General features: G+C 46.3%; 1 protein-coding gene across 2 annotated transcripts in view; it reads left to right on the top strand.

The window, feature by feature from the left end:
- The window catches only part of Adamts17 (ADAM metallopeptidase with thrombospondin type 1 motif 17), a 307470-nt gene that overhangs the window by 57349 nt on the left and 232660 nt on the right, over positions 1-17461 (top strand). For both annotated transcript variants that reach the window (XM_040730601.1, XM_005083951.4), the window contains exons 5-7: positions 9207-9290; positions 9961-10118; positions 16298-16341. In XM_040730601.1, the coding sequence (XP_040586535.1) occupies positions 9207-9290; positions 9961-10118; positions 16298-16341 (286 nt within the window). The remainder of the gene's footprint in view (positions 1-9206; positions 9291-9960; positions 10119-16297; positions 16342-17461) is intronic.

Below are 17461 nucleotides of genomic sequence, written 5' to 3'. Positions count from 1 at the left end.
AGGTGGGATTGAGAGGCATGATATGAAAGACACAAAGAATACATAAAAGGAAAGTTAAAAAAGAATGTTCGTAAATTAGACATCTTTTTGTAACATATAAAATATTTTAAAAAGAAAAATAATAAATTGCCTTTATTGGGTTAGGGTATTTCCCTTATATCTCTAGTCTCTCCAGGACTTTTGTCATGAAGGGGTGCTACATTTTGTCAAAGGCCTTTTCAAAATCTAAATGAGATGATCATGTGAATTTTGTCTTTCAATTTGTTTATGTTGTGGATTACATCTATTGATTTACATATGTTGGATCATCCCTGAATCTCTGGGATGAAGCCAACTTGATCATGGTGCATGATCTTTTTGATGTGTTGTTGGATTTGGTTCCCAAGTATTTTATTAAGGATTTTTGCATCTATCTTCATAAGGAATATTGGTCTATAATTTTCTCTTTTTGGTTTGGTCTTTGTGTAGCTTTGGTGTCAGGGAAATAGTAGCTTTGTAAAAAGCAATAGAAAAAATACTCCTTCAGTTTTTATTTTGCAGGATAATTTTAAGAGCATCAGCATTAGCTAGTCTTTGAAGGTCTGATAGAATTTTGTGCTCAATCCATCCGGCCCTGGCCCTTTTCTGCTTGGGGACTTTTAATTACTGATTCTATTTTGCTGTGGATTATAGGTCTGTTTTAGATGGTTACTTGATTTTGCTTTAGTTTTCTGTGTCTTTGGCCTGGGATCTTCTGCTGCCTCTGTACTAGTTGTAGGTTTGGTCTTTTCCATGGTATCCCAGATTTTCTAGATGTTTTGTGTCTGAACTTATTTTTTAAGATCTAACACTTTCTTTGACTGATCTATTTCTTCTACCATGTTTTCGAGACCTGAAATTCTCCCTTCCATGTTTTGTAATCTGTTGGTGAGGCTTTCCTCCGAGGTTTTGGCTTGACATTCTGAGGTTTTCATTTCCAGTTTTATTTCAGTTTGGGTTTTCTTTGCTTACTCTCTTTCTTTGTTAAGTTGTCCTTGAGACATTTTTATTATTTCACCCAATTGTCTGTATTTTCATGGTAAGACATGCATTCATATTTTCTCTAAGGTCTTTGAGCATATTCCTAATTGATATGTTTGAAGCCCTTGCCCTTCCTCAGGGTCTACTGCATGTTTCTGGAGGAGGTATATTGCCTTGAGTGTTCACGTTTGGTTTTTTGAGCTGCAGTCTGGGCACCTGGGGTAATGATGATTGATGTGTTTCTTCGGTGGAACTATCTGCTCTTGCCTTTAGTTGAGTGGATGCTCTGGGTTGTTCTGGTCTACTCTGGATTCTAGACAAGTGTGATGGCTATGGGGTCCCAAGGAGTACTTCTGTGGGTTGTGACACAAACAGATGGAGATGTGTTAGGAAGCAGGCTGTGGGGGAGATAGGAAAGATCTAGGGAAACTCGGGGTCCACACCAAGAGGCAGAGCCCAGGAAATGGAAGCAGGGTGGGAGGAGGGTCTCCTGCTGACAGACTGCTGTAGGACAAAGATTGAATCTGGAGAGACCAGGACAAAGGAGCTGGGGGTTTGGCAGCACTTGTTTAATCCCTTGATTAATTTGCTCTGAAAAAAGCTTTTTGGGCATCCCAATCACAGTACAGGGATTTATGTTATATTTACAACCCAGTAGGAAGTGAATCATGTATATTGTCACATACATGTGATTATATTATCTACCCACCTTACACAGTCCCCAGGCAGCCATGTGCAATGAAAAATCTCCTGTGTCCCTTTACTACACCTGGTTTTTTTTTTATTTAAAGAAGTGTGTCAGAGAACGAAGGGTTAAAAGTAGAAACCCAACTGCCAGGAGCCACCTCCCACCTGTTCCCTGTTATAGCAGACACTGGAGTGGATGCTGGAGAGGAGAGAGGCCTAGGAAAAACGGCCTTGGGCAACCTGGGCTTGCTTTCTGGATGGGAAGCAAGGAGCTTTGTGAAACCTGGAGCTTGGCACAGCACCCATAGTTGGGATTACGAGGCAAGAGATGAATCAAGTGTTAGAGGTCTAGGGGTTATCCAGGATCAAAAGGAGTTACGAATCTGAGAAGGTTTGGTGGGGGAGAGGATTAGGGCAGGCCAGGCAGCAGAAATCAAGGCCAAGGGTATGTCAGGAACAAGGCTGGTCCACACTGCTAGAGGCTCTGGTCTGCTGTTAGATCCCCTCTGCCAAGTCTATGTCCTGGGGACGTCTGCTGCCTATGCTCTCTCCTTTAGGAATCAGAGTGCAGGAGGAATTTAGGAGCCCAGGTCTTCTCTAAAGGCTGCTGGTAGGCAGGACCCTGATCTGTACACAAAGAAATCTGAGTATGTAGCAGAAGGGGTGTTCATGGTAGCATCATTCCCAGTAGCTGAGAGCTGGAAGCACCAAAGCGCCTACCAATAGATGAACAGATAAGCAATGTGTACCAGATATACACAAAATGGAATATTATACTCAGGGTTAAAAGGAAGGAAATTTGGACATGTTCTGTAAAATGGATGACCCTAAAGGACATTATGCTCAGTGAAATAAGTCAACCACAAAGGAAAAGTAGCCAATGGTCCCATTTATGTATGTTACCTAGGGTCACCAGGTTTATGGAGACAGAGTACAGAATGGTGATTGCTTGGGGACCTGGGAAATGCGGGGAGGTTAAGTGTTTAATGGGGACAGAGTTTTACTTTACAGGGTGTTCAAGTTCTGGAGGCAGATGGTGGAGATGGCTGTCCAATAGTGTATACACACTGACTCTGAACTGTGCGTGTAAGCATGGTGGAAATCACAGCTGTACACTGAATGAATCTTACTAGCAAGAGGAAAGATATGTATTGATTCCATTTGGCGTGGTTATTGGCACCTTTCCACCCACTCAAGGCACCAAAAGCAAGGGACCTTGCCGTCTACCTCTGTGTACAACAGGGATCGTTGGCATGCATTATCCCCACGGGTCTCATGCATTAGAGACACTATCCAATACAACCAGTGAGAAGGGAACCTCTCTAGGAACTGACGATACTGAACCATAGGAGAGTAAGTGACTGGGGCATCTCTTCGAGGGGTGGCTGGTAGGGGCTGGTAAACCATGGTCAGACTACCCTTGCTGCCAGGTTTTCCTTGTCTTAGCGGGGGGCATGGAGTCCTGTTCCCAGCTCTGTATCCCTAGAGACTGCAGAAATTACCTCTGGAACAGATGTCCAAAGTGACCTCACTGCCCAGGGTGTGCAGCGGGCGCTGTGGTTTTTCCTCACGTACTGTAGAGCCCTTGGTGCATGTGTGATTTGGTTCTCCTTGGGGGGGGTCCTCGGGTGACACCAGAGCAGGAATGTTTTCAGGTACAAATTGCAGACAGGAACAGGTGGTGTGACACCAGAGACACTGTTGGAAAGCAGGGCCACCGGCAGAGTTTTGGTTGTTCTCCACTTACTTAACAGCTGTGGAGTGCTATGAAAACCCGAGACTGTCCAGGCAAGCTGTTTGGAGGGAAAATGACATCGATTTCACTTTATTACCATATGAAACAGACGACGCGTCTCTCTGTGGTCACCCCCGAGGGCAGTCCAGTGTGAGAGTGCTTGTTGGTTCTTAATACCTCAGTGTGTCCCTGGGAGACTTAACACACATAGCCGGTCTCTGTTTCAGGGAGTCTGGGGACTCCAGAGTATGCATTTCCAACTTGTGCCCGGGGGCCCCCTTAGAGTTGTTGTGAATTTAGTAAATTTAGCGCTTACCTTTTGGGGTGAGGTCTGAATGGGAGAGGGTAGGACTCCAAGCAGGCTCTGGCTCACCCCAGTGGCAATTTTGTGAAAATCCTGCCATATGTGATGACGGTTACCCACCTCCCACCCCCCCATCTTTCCTAATCTCTCACCCCATCTTCTTGTCCCTGCCTGCCATTGCCACCATCTCTGTGTCCCCAAATCACCCAGTTAGGAGAGCCACAGTATGCTGTTGGCAGCAAGTCTGCTTGGCTCAGAATGCCAAGGGAATGTGACAGAGGCAGCCAGGGCTCTGAATACTTACTGGACCACAGCCAGAGTTAGACACTTAGGGACGGACTTTCCAGACAATTGGCTGCACTGCTCCAGGCCCAGCCAGGTATCTCCCTAAGCATAAGGCACTGTTGCCTCTGGACTTCTGAGCATGAGTTTCCATGGGAAAGAAAAGACAGAGTGTCTCACAGGCATGTCTCAAGCTTGCACTTGGTTTGTTCACCTGGCTTTCTTGGCCTGAAGGGATCTTCCATTTCCATGTTGCCTTACCCTGTACCCCATGGAGCTCAGTGAGTGGATATCTGCAAGTATCAGGTGACAGGATGCTCCGCTGTGGTGGTTGGTCTCAGCGAGCGGTTTCCTGGAGTCAGAATGCCCGTGGTGCATGGGGGCAATGCCATCTGTCCTTACTAGTCAGTGGTGTTGTAATAGTTACCTTTCTTTGGTGTGATAAAACACCATGACGGGGGCGACTTACAGAAGGGGAGGGTTTGTTTAGAGCTTATGGTCCCAGGGGGCTAAGAGCACATTACCATCATGGCAGGGAGTTATGGCAGGCATGGAGGCTGGGGCTGGAGCCTGAGAGCTGAGGGCTCACATCTCAAACCACCGACAGGAAGCAGAGAGAGCATGCTTGACATGGTGTATGGCCTTTAAAATCCCAAAGCCCACCCCTGGTGATGTATTTCCTCTATCGAGGCCACACCTTCTAAACCTACCCAAGTAGGGCCACCAACTGGGGACCAAGTGGTCAAATGCCAGAAACACTGGAGGGCAATTCTCATTCAAACCACCATTTAGGGCATGAAGATTCTAAGAACATATTATACTTTTAATTATAAAAAAATACACATACCATAGAACTTACTATCCTAGCCACGGGTTCAGTAACATTAAGTACATTCCCCTCTTGTCTAACCATAATCCAGGATTGCCTCATCTTCTAGAACTGACACTGCGTACCCATTTCCTGTGTAGATCATTTTCTCTCTCTGCAACCCTCAGAGCATGAGGCTGTTTTTTCTTTCATCTCACATCATAGTTTTGTACATTTATCCCAAGGGAAGCAAGCAAGCCTTGGGATGTGGGGTACACAAGGAGTCAGTGGATGGTTCTAACTCAGGGACTGTGTGCTGCCTGGTGCTTACATCGATGTCTATGGGTTCTGCGTTCTCTGTTCGTGTGGCAGACCAGAACACCACTGAGAAGTGCCTTGTCACATTGCTATTTTACTTAGGCATTTAAAAAATTCGAGACATGGTCACATGGTCTAGCCCAGTCTGGCCTGGAACTTGTTGTGAATACCAAGCTTATCTCCAATTTGTAATTCCTCTGCCTCAGTCTCCTAAGTACTGGTTACAGGCATAAACCCCACTTTCTTTTTTTTTATTTTTATTTATTTTTCAGTTTAAATTTAGATAAGAAACAAGGTTGCTTCACAAGTCAGTTCCAGGTCCCTCTCCCTTTCCCTCACCTACTCCCAAACCCCACTTTCTTAGAGTTACTATTGTCTTGATGAAACACCATGACCAAAAGTACGTTGGGGAGGAAAGAGTTTACTCGACTTACACTTCCATATCACTGTTCATGAGTGAAGGAAGTCAGGACGGGAACTCAGTCAGGGCAGGAACTGGAGACAGGAGCTGATGCGGAGGCCATGGAGGATGCTGCTCACTGGCTTGTTCCCCACGGCTGGCTCGGTCTGCTTTCTTATAGAACCCAGGACCATAAATCCAGGATGGCACCACCCACAATGGGCTGGGCCCTCCTCCATCAATCACTAATTGAGAAAATGCCTTACAGCTGGATCTCATGGAAGCATCTTCTCAACTGAAGTTCCCTCCCTTCAGATAACTCTGGCTGGGTCAAGCTGACATAAGACTAGCCAGTACACTCACCATGTCTGACTTCACATTCCTTATAGTTCAAAATTTTTTTTACATTCCTTTTATATTTATTTTGTTGTGTGTATGGCGCACCTATGTCCACACTACAGTACTTGTGTAGAAGTCAGAGGACAAGTTGTAGGAGTCCATTCTCGCCTTCCACTGTGTGGGTTCCGGGTCTCAAGCTCAGGTCATGAGCCTAAGCAGCAAGTGCCTTTACCCCCGAGCCACCTCGTCAGTTTGCCTGTGATTTCTTTAAACCCGAGGTAGTCTTGACTGGCATAGTATTACAAGCATTGTGCACTTAATTATTTTATGTTTAGGTGCTGAGACAGAACCCAGGACCACGTGTATGCTACATCTTTGCTGTCTCATTGAGCTACACCGGAACCCCAAACACACTACTTTAACATGTTGTCCCTTATGACAAAGCCCTGTACAAGTGATTTTTTTTTCTTTTATAACACCAAGCTTTCTTTCTTTGGAACTTTCATGTTTGGAAGTGTTGTATACCAGTTAAGGCCCAATCCTCATGCTGGGTATTTCAGAAAAAGTATTGAATTAGAGCCATTGGGAGGTTCTGGAGATATCCAAAGAAGGAAAAAATTGTGTGCTCTCCTCTTCCCTTAGGGTCAGGAATAGATAATGAAGAACCAACTTCAGAATTGGCCTAGGGATGGATGGTCCAGCATTAAAAAAAAGGACAGCTATTTTGTGCGTGAGGACAAGACATTTTGGAGCGGGGACTAAGAACAGAGCTAGTAAATATATCCCCCTCTTTGTTTTTCCTCGTGGGAGAGAATGTTAAGTTATGCAAAGATAGATTTTTATTTGACCATAATAGCAGCTTTCACTGCACAAGGTCCAAGCTGTGGCACAGCTAATTCTATGTCACACAGCTGCCTACAGCCTGTGCTTGCCTGGTTTGCAGGCTCACTGTCCTCTGGATAAGAAGCTGCATTTGGCCAGAACAGACCTGGCTTTGCCGTTTGCCGTGGCCACCACTTTCCACTGCTGCTGAGTTGAGAGTAGACGAGCAGCATGAGGGAGGGGAAGTTTTAATGCTCTTGGTATGAAATCCCCTTCCAGATTGTCTATGAGCTAAAACAAGAGGAGTATTAAAGACATCCTCATCCCTGTTCCCTCATATCCTACACGTATGACCACCCTCAGTGCTGCCCGTCAGAGCTCCCAGAGCCCCGCGTTTGCTGTTGTGCGAGAGAGGAACTCAGGCTGGCTGTACTGACCTGGGGCACACGTTCAGAGTTTCTTCACTCATGTGAACCCGGTTCCTCTGCCGTACGGCTTTGCCTTTCGTTCTTCCTCTCAGAAGACCTCCTAGGACTTCTTGATATTGAGACCCTTAATAATCGGTCCTGCTGGCTGGAGGCATATTTTACATAAGTAGGTCTTGTGCCACCATGATGAAATACCCAAAACAAGAACTTTTCATAGAGAAAAGCTCTGTTGCGCTCACAGATTGGAAGCTCAGGTCTGATTCCGGCAGACCCACCACTTTGGAGTCTGGTAAAGGCACAAGGCGACAATGGTGGTGCATATGTTGATGCTAAAAGACAGAGAGAGAAACCTTGGGGGCCCACAGACACACTCCAGCACCTAACGGCTCCTCACCAGGAACCAAGTCTTTATGTATGTGTATTTGGGTGACACCAAATGACCACAAAGGGGGGACTTCAGAGCGTGCACTGTCACTGTAATGTGCTTCGGTGGCAGCCATTGTTTAGGATGAGGACTTAGGGGAACACAGCAAAAGATGGACGTTTTGGATAGATGAGCCTGGCTTTGAGTCAGGATATTGCTAATGTGCTCCAAGTCTTTAATTCGTGGCTTCACCTACAAAAGCCCACTTCATCAGTGGGAAAGATACAGATGCCAACAGGATTAAACATGACACAGGCTGGGATATTGCAAGTGTCTGTCTCCCTCTTGCCTTCGGTAGTTCTGCATGAAAGCCTGAGGTGGGAGTTTTGACTTTTCTTCCAGAATTACCTAACATCCATTTCTTTGTTTAAAAATCACCCACACTATATGTTTTCAAAACTTTATTTTTACTTTTGAGTATGTATGCGTATGTCATGTATCTGTGAGTGCTTGCAGGGGCCAGAGGAGTGCATCAGATTGGAACTGGAGTGACATACAGTTGTGTGCTGTTTGACATGACTGCTGGGAACCGAATTTAGTTTATCTGGAAGAGCAACAAGCGGATCCATGCTCAGCCGTCTCCCCAGTACCTGTGCTGCACATTTTAAGTGTGTGTGTGTGAGTGTGTGTGTATGTGTGTGTGTGTATGCATCACGTATGTGTGAATACAGGCATTTTGTGCCACAATCGTGTGTGGAGATCAGAACACAACTTCTAGTTGTTTCTTCCCTTCTACCTTGCTGAAGAGGGCTCTGTCTTGCTGTTTCTGCTTCACTGAATCCTCCAGGCCAGCTGGCCTGAGTGCTTTTGAGTGTTTCTCCTCTTGTCTCTGTCTGGCATCTCCTTGTAGGACAGCAAGGATTACAGACCTGTGCTGCAGTATCTGGGTTTTGGGAGGTGGTGGGGGTTAATGTGAGTTCTGGCGGTGGATGTGGGTCATCAAGCTTGTACAGTGAACACCTTCACCTGCTGAGCTCTCTCTGGCCTTGGGTTCACCTTTATTGAGGATTTTTGGTCTCAGAAAGCTTGTTTGGTTTTTTTGTTTGTTTGTTTTTGGGTGTTTTATTTGTGTGTGTGTGTGTGTGTGTGTGTGTGTGTGTGTGTGTGTTTGTGTGTAAGGGTTTCTCTAAGGTAATAGCCCTGGAACTTGCTCTGTAGAGCAGGCAGACCTCGAACTCAGAGATCACCTGCTTCTGCCTCACAAGTGCTGAGATTAAAGGTGTGCACCACCACCTCCAGGCTAGAAAACCTTAATAGAATCTGAAAAATGTTCTCGTATATATTTTTGTTTAAACTGTACTTTATTGATATTGAAATTTGAGTTATATGTAATTATTATTTTTAGTTTTTCTCATACTAGAAGAATACAAACTGCATTTCATTTTTTTAACAATACTGTGAATTTTGGAACAGTTTTAAAGGTATAGAAAAATTGAGCAGGTAATATAGAGTTCACATGAGCAATTTTCCATACTTTTAGCATCGTGCATTTATACAGTATATTTGTTAACAAGCTATAGAGCAATATTGACTAATGCCTAATCTAATATCCATAGTTTATACAGATTTCTTTAGTATCTTTTCTTTGTTACAAGCCACCATCCAGAACACTGTTTATGTAAAGAATGATATTTGCAACTTTATTTTTCTCTGTTAATAGGTATACAACATGTTTCAGCACCAGAGCCTCGGGATTAAAATTAACATTCAAGTCACCAAGCTGGTCCTGCTGCGACAACGTCCGGTGAGTCTCAGTAGGTGCCTTTCAGAGCACCCTTGGAACTTAGTGGGTTTGGAAGTTTCCCCTGACTGTGACTGCTAAGGAAGGGCCTCGGGAGAACTGACTTGTTCACCTACCTCACTTTGAAGATGGCACCATTGTGAGAGAAGAGAGTCTAGAACCATGGGAGTATGCAGGCTGCTTAGAATCTCAAGGGAATGCTGAGCCAGCGGCTCACACATTGCCCCTGTTCCTGCAAGGTCTGGCACATGATGTTTTACACTGATGGGACGCTGGGCAAGGTCTCAGAAGTGTGACGGGGAGCTCCTGCCCCATTGGGACTCAGCACAGCCTTGTTTTTGCTGTCTCAGCTGAGCGCCTCCCTTCAAGCCAGTGCTGCCTACAAGAAGGCAAAACAGTCATAGACATGGAGGGAGTGCACTGGGTGTTGTAGACTGTTATACTTGTGAGAAGTAGACTGCTTTGCTTTCATGACAATCATCATTGAACTTATGGATAAAGTCCCTGGTGGCCTGGAGACATCCTGAGCATCCTTTGGTTCTGGTCTTTTATCTTAGGGCAGAATCATTGAATTGTGTCTTCAAGGGCATCTCCCTTCCACAATAGAGTCTGGGTGGCAACTTTAGCTTCCTAGATGACACTTACTCTGGCTACCCCCTTCCGTTTCTTTTAGGCCAAGTTATCCATTGGGCATCATGGTGAGCGGTCCCTGGAGAGCTTCTGTCACTGGCAGAATGAGGAGTATGGGGGTGCACGGTACCTTGGCAATAACCAGGTACCAGGAGGGAAGGATGATTCACCTTCTGTGGATGCTGCTGTGTTTGTGACCAGGTAAGCCTGGGGCCAGCTTGGATCGGGTAAGCAGTAGGAAAAAGGCAGTAACCTTTTGCGATCGTGTTAGCAATCCAGATGTGGAAGTCAAGCCTGTGTCTGCTTGCTTGGGATTTGGGTTCTCAGTAGTCAAATGGGGGTTGTTGTAGGTCCAGCCCCTGAGGGCTGAGGAAATGATGAGCTCGTGCCTATAAGCAGTGCCTATCCCGCAGTGCTAGCCATCATTAGCCCTGGTGGCAGTATTAGAAGAGTACTAATACCGGCAAGAGAGGTGCTGACAGGGATTTCGACTGTTGCCAACTAACTTGGGCAACCTGGTAGGGAGGAGAGTGGGTGCTGTGAGTTGTCTGTGGAGGAGCTCTAGGTGGGTCCGTGGATGACCTGCATAGCCTCACAGGACACACTGTTTACAGGACAGTGGGAACCCTCCCCCCCCCAGAAAACTGCCAAGTTCTGGATGCCCATGGATGTCACATGAAGACTCGGTTTGAAACATGGGTAAAGGTCCATTCCTGACTGCAGAACTGGGCTTATCCTTCCATACAAGGGGCCCAGAAATACATAGCAGAAACCCAGGGTGGCCTCTGAAGCCACAAGCAACTGCATTACTGTGGTACCATAGCCACTATCCAAAAGCAGGTGACACTAAGTAATGAAATTTATCCCCTTGTATTCTGAAGCCTACATATTCAAAATTGGGATGTTGGTAAGACTCCACTCTCCCCAGATCCTCAAAGGGAGGGTCATTCCTTATTTTCTTACTTCTGACAGGCCTTAGCTATGGATACCTCAACTGGGTTTCCCTTCCCCCACCTTCTCTCCATGTTTCTTTCTGTGTCCAGATTGTTCTGTGTCCAGATTATCCTCTTACGAGGACCTCAGTGTTTGGAGTAGGCATGTGTGCGTGCGTGTGTGCGTGCATGTGTGTGTGTGTGTGTGTGTGTGTGTGTGTGTTTGGATAGGTGGCTGCCTGGGGTTCAATGACTTGCCTAACCTATCCTAATTAACAGTCTCCAGGCCAATGGGAGTCTGTCTCAAAGAAAAAGATACAGGCCTCAGAAAGAATAACATCTGAGGTTGACCTCTGACCTCCACATGTAAATACACACCCACACATGTATGCTGCACAAATATATGAGCGTGCATGTGTGGGTGCACACATACACAGAGACAGACACACACACACACACACACACACAGAGAGAGAGAGAGAGAGAGAGAGAGAGAGAGAGAGAGAGAGAGAGAGAGAGAGAGAGAGAGAGAGAGAACACATATACCTTATAGTCATTACATTACCAGGCTGCAGACAGATGCCTGCTCCCTCCTCTAGAAAATTCATCAGCTGCCAGCCCCTTGGTTTGAGAAGTGCTCTGTAAGCATGTGGTTCCTTCCCTGTGAGAATATTTGCTACTATGGGATTCGGTTAAACGCCTATGGGATGCTTTGGGCCCAGTCTCGTTATTGATGGCTATGGTAGGACCTTGAGTTGGCGTGCCTGCTGCAGGTCTGGACGTGCCAGCCAATGAGTGCTGGCACTGCCTGGTGCTCCTTCTTAGAAGTACTGGCCACCTATCTTCCCTAGCCAGAGACTGCCACCACTCACTTGGGAATTTGGCGACTATAGCACTTTCTATGGAACACCTAAAGGCCTGGGGTGGTAGGGGAGGACAGATGTTTTGAGAGTGGATTCTACTTGGTAAGTGAGCAGGATTTTAGTGGAGCTATGTTTATGCATAACCATACGTTATTATGATTAGTTTCCTACATGAAATTAATTAGGTAAATTAAATTAGCTCTAAAAATCCTTCCTGGAGAGGAGCTTGTTTTAAACAACCCAAGAATTGGAATTTTCAGCTAAACTTTCAAGTGTCCCTACTTTGAAAGTGGTTTTTATAACAGTGTAAAACTTAGGAATTCTGGTGTTTATTAAAAATATTATTAACATAGGGGATTTCCTCCTGACACCATAATTAAAAATACTTTTTTGCCTTTCTGCTATTTTCTTTCATGAGAAGTTAGTGAACATTCTGAGGTGAGAATATATCAGATGGACTCATCAGTTTCAAGTATACAATACATAAGTTGTCGCCAAGGTATAGGGAAGCCTCCAGAAGGGAGAGAGAACATCCTTAGAAGGGGCCTTATTTTAAAAATGAAAAGCAACTCCTCCCACACTCCCCAGAGAAAATAAATGTCATCAAAATCAGAGTTGGCAAAATTTCTGGGTTAGGTCATTTATAAAAACCTCAAAGAGCCAAGTGTCTTAGGATGTCTACTGCTGCAACAAAACACCATGACCAAAAAGCAAGTTGGGGAGGAAAGGGTCTATTTGGCTTATACTTCAGCATTGCTGTTCATCACTGAAGGAAGCCAGGACAGGAACTCAATGAAGACAGGATCCTGGAGGCAGGAGTGATGTAGAGGCCATGGAGGGTGCTGCTTACTGGCTTGCTCCTCATGGCTTGCTCAGCCTGCTTTCTTATAGAACCCAGGACCAGCAGCCTAGGAATGGCATCACCCACCATGGGCTGGGCCCTCCCCCATCAATCACTAGATGAGAAAATGTCTTACAGCTGGATCTCATGGAGGCATTTTCTCAGCTGAGGCTCCTTTCTGTATGATGACTCTAGCTTGTGTCAAGTTGACACAAAACCAGCCAGTATACCAAGTAAGGTAGTGCATGTCTGTTATTCCAGCACTTGGGCAATAGAGACTGTAGGATCAGGTGGGGAACTGGTGGCTTGCTTCTGTAGTCCAATTGGTAAGGTTCAGTTTTGGTGAGAGACCCTGTCTCAAAAGACTGAGGTAGAGAGAAATTAAGGAAGATCCCCAACATCATCTTTTGACCTACCCCCACCATGTACATGCCCTTACACATGCACTTACACGTGCGCGCGCGCGCACACACACACACACATATATGCATGCACGCCACACACGCACTCATACACACACGCACTCATACACACACACACACACACACACACACACACACACACGCATGCACGCACTTGGGCAAGGGCCTAGGGGCACATTTTCTTTTTCTCTTTCACAGTGATACCTCGGGGTTGTTTTAGTCCTTGTTCTTGCTTCTGTGGAGCAGCTCAGTGGATGAGTCACTGCTCAGCCATATCCCCAGAGGATGTCTTTGCAAATGTTGACTCAGCAGCAGCACTGGGGTGGGTGGAAAAGGAGCTGGCTGAGAAGCCTGGTGGATAACTTGAAGCTGGGGCTGCAGTTCCTACGCTTGAGATAGTAGCGGGCTGGTGTTCCGCAACGAAATGGGATGCAAGGCAGTGGCCGCTCTCCAGAGCCACCCTTTCTGTCTCATAGGAAATGCAAGAGGCCAGGCATTGCTGGAGGGACAGCATCCCTGTCTTCTGGCCTCAAATCTGGCCAGTGTGAGGATTTCCTCTTCTTTCTCCCTTTGGGGCTGTGGCTAAGCCTGGGAGCTGTTCTCCTGAACACTGGCTGCTACAGAGGATGTGAACATGATGTCATGGCTAGCAGGGGCAGTCAGCTTTTCTACAGCTGTGTGTGTCCAGGCTGTAGACAGCCACCATGTGCACTGTGGCTGGAGGCCAACCAAGGCCACACAGAAGACCGGGGCTCCAGCCCAAGTGGCTTTACCTTTGATTCTGCGCTTGACCTAGGAAGACAGGCGCCCGGCGTTTCTCCCCCAGTCCAGCTCGGCGCTTCTATAGTCAGGGAGACACCCAAGCAAGCAAGCGTGCAGGGCTGGCTGAGGGTCTTGCTGAGATACCTCTGCAAGTCCCAATCCTCAGCACCCCACAGTTAGTTTTCTCCCTGCCCATTCTGCTTACTGTTCAGAAATCAGGGAACCTCAGCAAAGTGAGGACAGAAGACTTGCTCAGACAACTTAGGATGTTAGCCCCACTTAATTTCCACAAAAATGGTTTGGCTTGGGGGTAGAATCATGATAATAAGGGGCTTAAATTTTTCCCACAATAGTTGGTCTTCTTAAAGGCCTTTATTTTTCTCTCTGTGCTCTAATATTTATTGTACAATTCACAGAGGCACATGCTTGAAGATCACTGTGAAAGTGGGTTTTAAGTATTCTCACCAACAAACAAACCAAAAAAACCCATGAAACCCCCAAACAAGTACCAAATGTGATGAACATTTCTGTTAGCTAGATTTGATAATTTCACAATGTATACTTGCAGCCTCATATTTGCATTGTATAAATATGTACACTTTTACCTGTTAATTGACAAATGATATTAGAATAATTGGACAACTCAAAATGTACATATTTCTTATGAAAAACTCAGAAATGTCCAGAGTCAAAACCCATTGAGTGGCAGATGCAGTAATCTCCCCACTTGATCTCTGGTCACGCCTAAGCTTTTACTCCAGTCCATGCCACCGGCCCTGTCATTGCCCCTGCAGGATGCCCAGTGTGCTTGGTGAGATGACTCTGCCCCAAGTTGCTCAGTTGTCAGCACATACCTGGGAATCTGTGCATCAAGACGCCAAACAGAACCTTTCACCTCCAGAACCACGGCCTGCGGGTGTGAGGGGGCCAGTTGGATCTTCAGGATCCATGCCTAGCAGCAGTAGGCCGAGGGATGCACACATGCAGGATTTGCTCCTTAACGTACAGCACACTGGGAATTGGAATAATGCACACAGATGGCGATGGGTGGGATGGAAGGAGAGGGACAAACTCTGACATCGTTCCCAGTGTAATTGTGCACCCAATCCTGCTGTGAGTCTACATGACTAGAGTGAAAGACTAGTGGAGGATGGTGAATGCTGAAGGGAAATGCAGTGTCAGCCAGGGGAGGTCAGCTGGAGGATGGTGAATGCTGCAGGGAAATGCAGTGTCAGCCAGGGGAGGTCAGCTGGAGGATGGTGAATGCTGCAGGGAAATGCAGTGTCAGCCAGGGGAGGTCAGCTGGAGGATGGTGAATGCTGCAGGGAAATGCAGTGTCAGCCAGGGGAGGTCAGCTGGGACCAGGGCTACTAGCTGCCATCATACCTGTGCTTAGTATCAAGACAGTTTTAGGATTTACTTATTTATGTATTTAAGGTAAATGACTCATGGCTGCTTTGGGGTTGTCACTCTCCTCCTTTAGCTCCTTCTCCTAGTCAGGATAGTGGCCCCACCAGCGCTCTGTGATTGTTTACTAACTGGGAATTTGTGGAAGGGCATTTGGGGATGTTTGTTGATGGAAAAGCAGGGCACAGCCATCATCAAGAGAGGTGATTGTGAGCCCATGGGGCATGCAGAACCAGGCCTTGTATCTTTGCTTTCCCACTCTCCCCAACTGCACACCAGTTTTAGAAATGACTTCTTGTTGCCTTTCCATGGATGTAAGTAATGACCCTTACAGCTTTCCAAGTTGAGTGGCTTGAGATACCCCTACAGTTGACAGGTAATTAATTGTCTCTGATCAAAAACACCTTTTAATGTTTTTCACCTCTTGAAAGAATAACTTCTTTCCAATGGTTAAGTGTGGAGACGTTCAGCTGTGAAAGGGATGTCCTGGGCCGGTGAGGTGGCCCAGGGGGTAAAGGTACTTGTCACCAAGCCTGTGACCCGCGTTCTGTCTTCACAAGCCACCTGGTAGAAGAAGAGAACTGACTCCCTCGTACATTGTCTTAGGGTTTTATTGCTGTGAAGAGATGCCAGGACCACAGCAGCTCTTAAAGGAAGACAGTTAATTGGTGGCTACCTTACAGTTTCAGAGGTTTGGTTCATTTTTGTCATGGCCAAAGGCATGGCAGCATGCAGGTAGACATGGTGCTGGAGAGGTAGCTGAGAGCTCTACATCTGGGTCAGTAGGCAGCAAGAAGAGGCTTCAGCTTCTAAAATCCTCAAAGCCTACCCCTGGTGGCACACCTCTTCCAACATGGCTGCACCTACCCCAACAAGGCCACACCTCCTAATAGTGCCACGCCCCATGAGCCTGTGGGGGCCATTTTCACTCAAATGACCACAACCTTTACATGTGTACAAGGGCACATGCATGCATACCTTACAAATAAATGCCAAAAAAATCTAAAATGGGGCTCTTCTATGTGGTGACTGGGTTTACTGTCATTGTTAATTGTCCAAACTAAAGTGACAACATCTCAGGAGTACTAGCCAACGTTGGTGTATTTTCCTCTCCTATTCCTGCAGGGTACTGACTGTATCTTTTTCCCCCCAGGACAGATTTCTGCGTTCACAAAGATGAACCATGTGACACTGTTGGTAAGTTTACAGTCCTCACAATGATTCAAGGAGATGGTATATTGTAGGACTTCTGGTCTGAAGGATTTGCCCCTATGTCCCCATGCAAACTTCACATTTTCTGTAGCCTCTCTTCATGTAAACTGATTTCTTGACTGTATTCTATTTTTTTTTTCAGGTAAGTTTTGAGGTTGCCTTTGACAAAAGGCATCTTTAGATAAAGGGTTAAGAATGTTATAACAAGGCCGGGCGTTGGTGGAGCACACCTTTAATCCCAGCACTCTGGAGGCAGAGGCAGGCGGCTCTCTGTGAGTTCGAGGCCATCCTGGTCTACAGAGCGAGTCCCAGGACAGCCTCCAAAACAATACAGAGAAACCCTGTCTCGAAAAACCAAAAAAAGAATGTTATAACAAGGCATACCAAGGGCAAGAGCTGCCAGGCTGCTCCAAGGCATTGCAGCTGAGAGAATAGCTCTCTCTAAGTGTCTCACCCACCCGGGCTGTTCGCTTTCTAGTCTAGACAGTCCTGAGATACGCGTACAGTGCTGGAGAAACACGGGTTTTCCTCCCTTCTCTCCCTCACCTGTACTCACACACAGATTTCCTTCCTCTCCCAGTCTCAGTCAAACCTGAACTGCCCTTAAGGTTTCATGGTGAAACCTCCCTTCTGCCAAGTGGTGGTGGCACACTCCTTTAATCCCAGTACTTGGGAGGCAGAGACAGGAGGGCCTCTGGGTTAGAGGCCGGCCTGGTCTACAGATGGAGTTCCAGGACAGCAAGGGTTACACAGAGAAACCCTGTCTCAAAAACAAAAATAAACCTTTCTTCAGGTGCAGGCAGAGTATTTGTCTAATAAAGGAAGTGTTCAGAGTGTCTCCAGTGCCATCTGGCATCACGCACAGGGAGGTGCCCAATATTGTATTAACCAAAGAGAAATTATGAATCTCGTATGCTCAGATGCTTCAAGTTACAGGAACACTGATGGGGAGTCTGTTAGGATTGGCATCATATCTAACATTGTAAAATACAGATGTTTGCAACCAGTTACCATGGAGTCTCAGCTATGGGTGACCTTGGCCTCTGCCATGGCTCTACATGACTGAAGTGGATGGTTCAAGTTTCTTAACACATATGATGACTGC

The sequence above is a fragment of the Mesocricetus auratus genome, unplaced genomic scaffold (genome assembly GCF_017639785.1).
Source record: "Mesocricetus auratus isolate SY011 unplaced genomic scaffold, BCM_Maur_2.0 Super-Scaffold_4256, whole genome shotgun sequence".
In the NCBI taxonomy this organism is placed as follows: Eukaryota; Metazoa; Chordata; class Mammalia; order Rodentia; family Cricetidae; genus Mesocricetus; species Mesocricetus auratus.
This window is presented reverse-complemented; position numbering and strand designations above follow the sequence as displayed.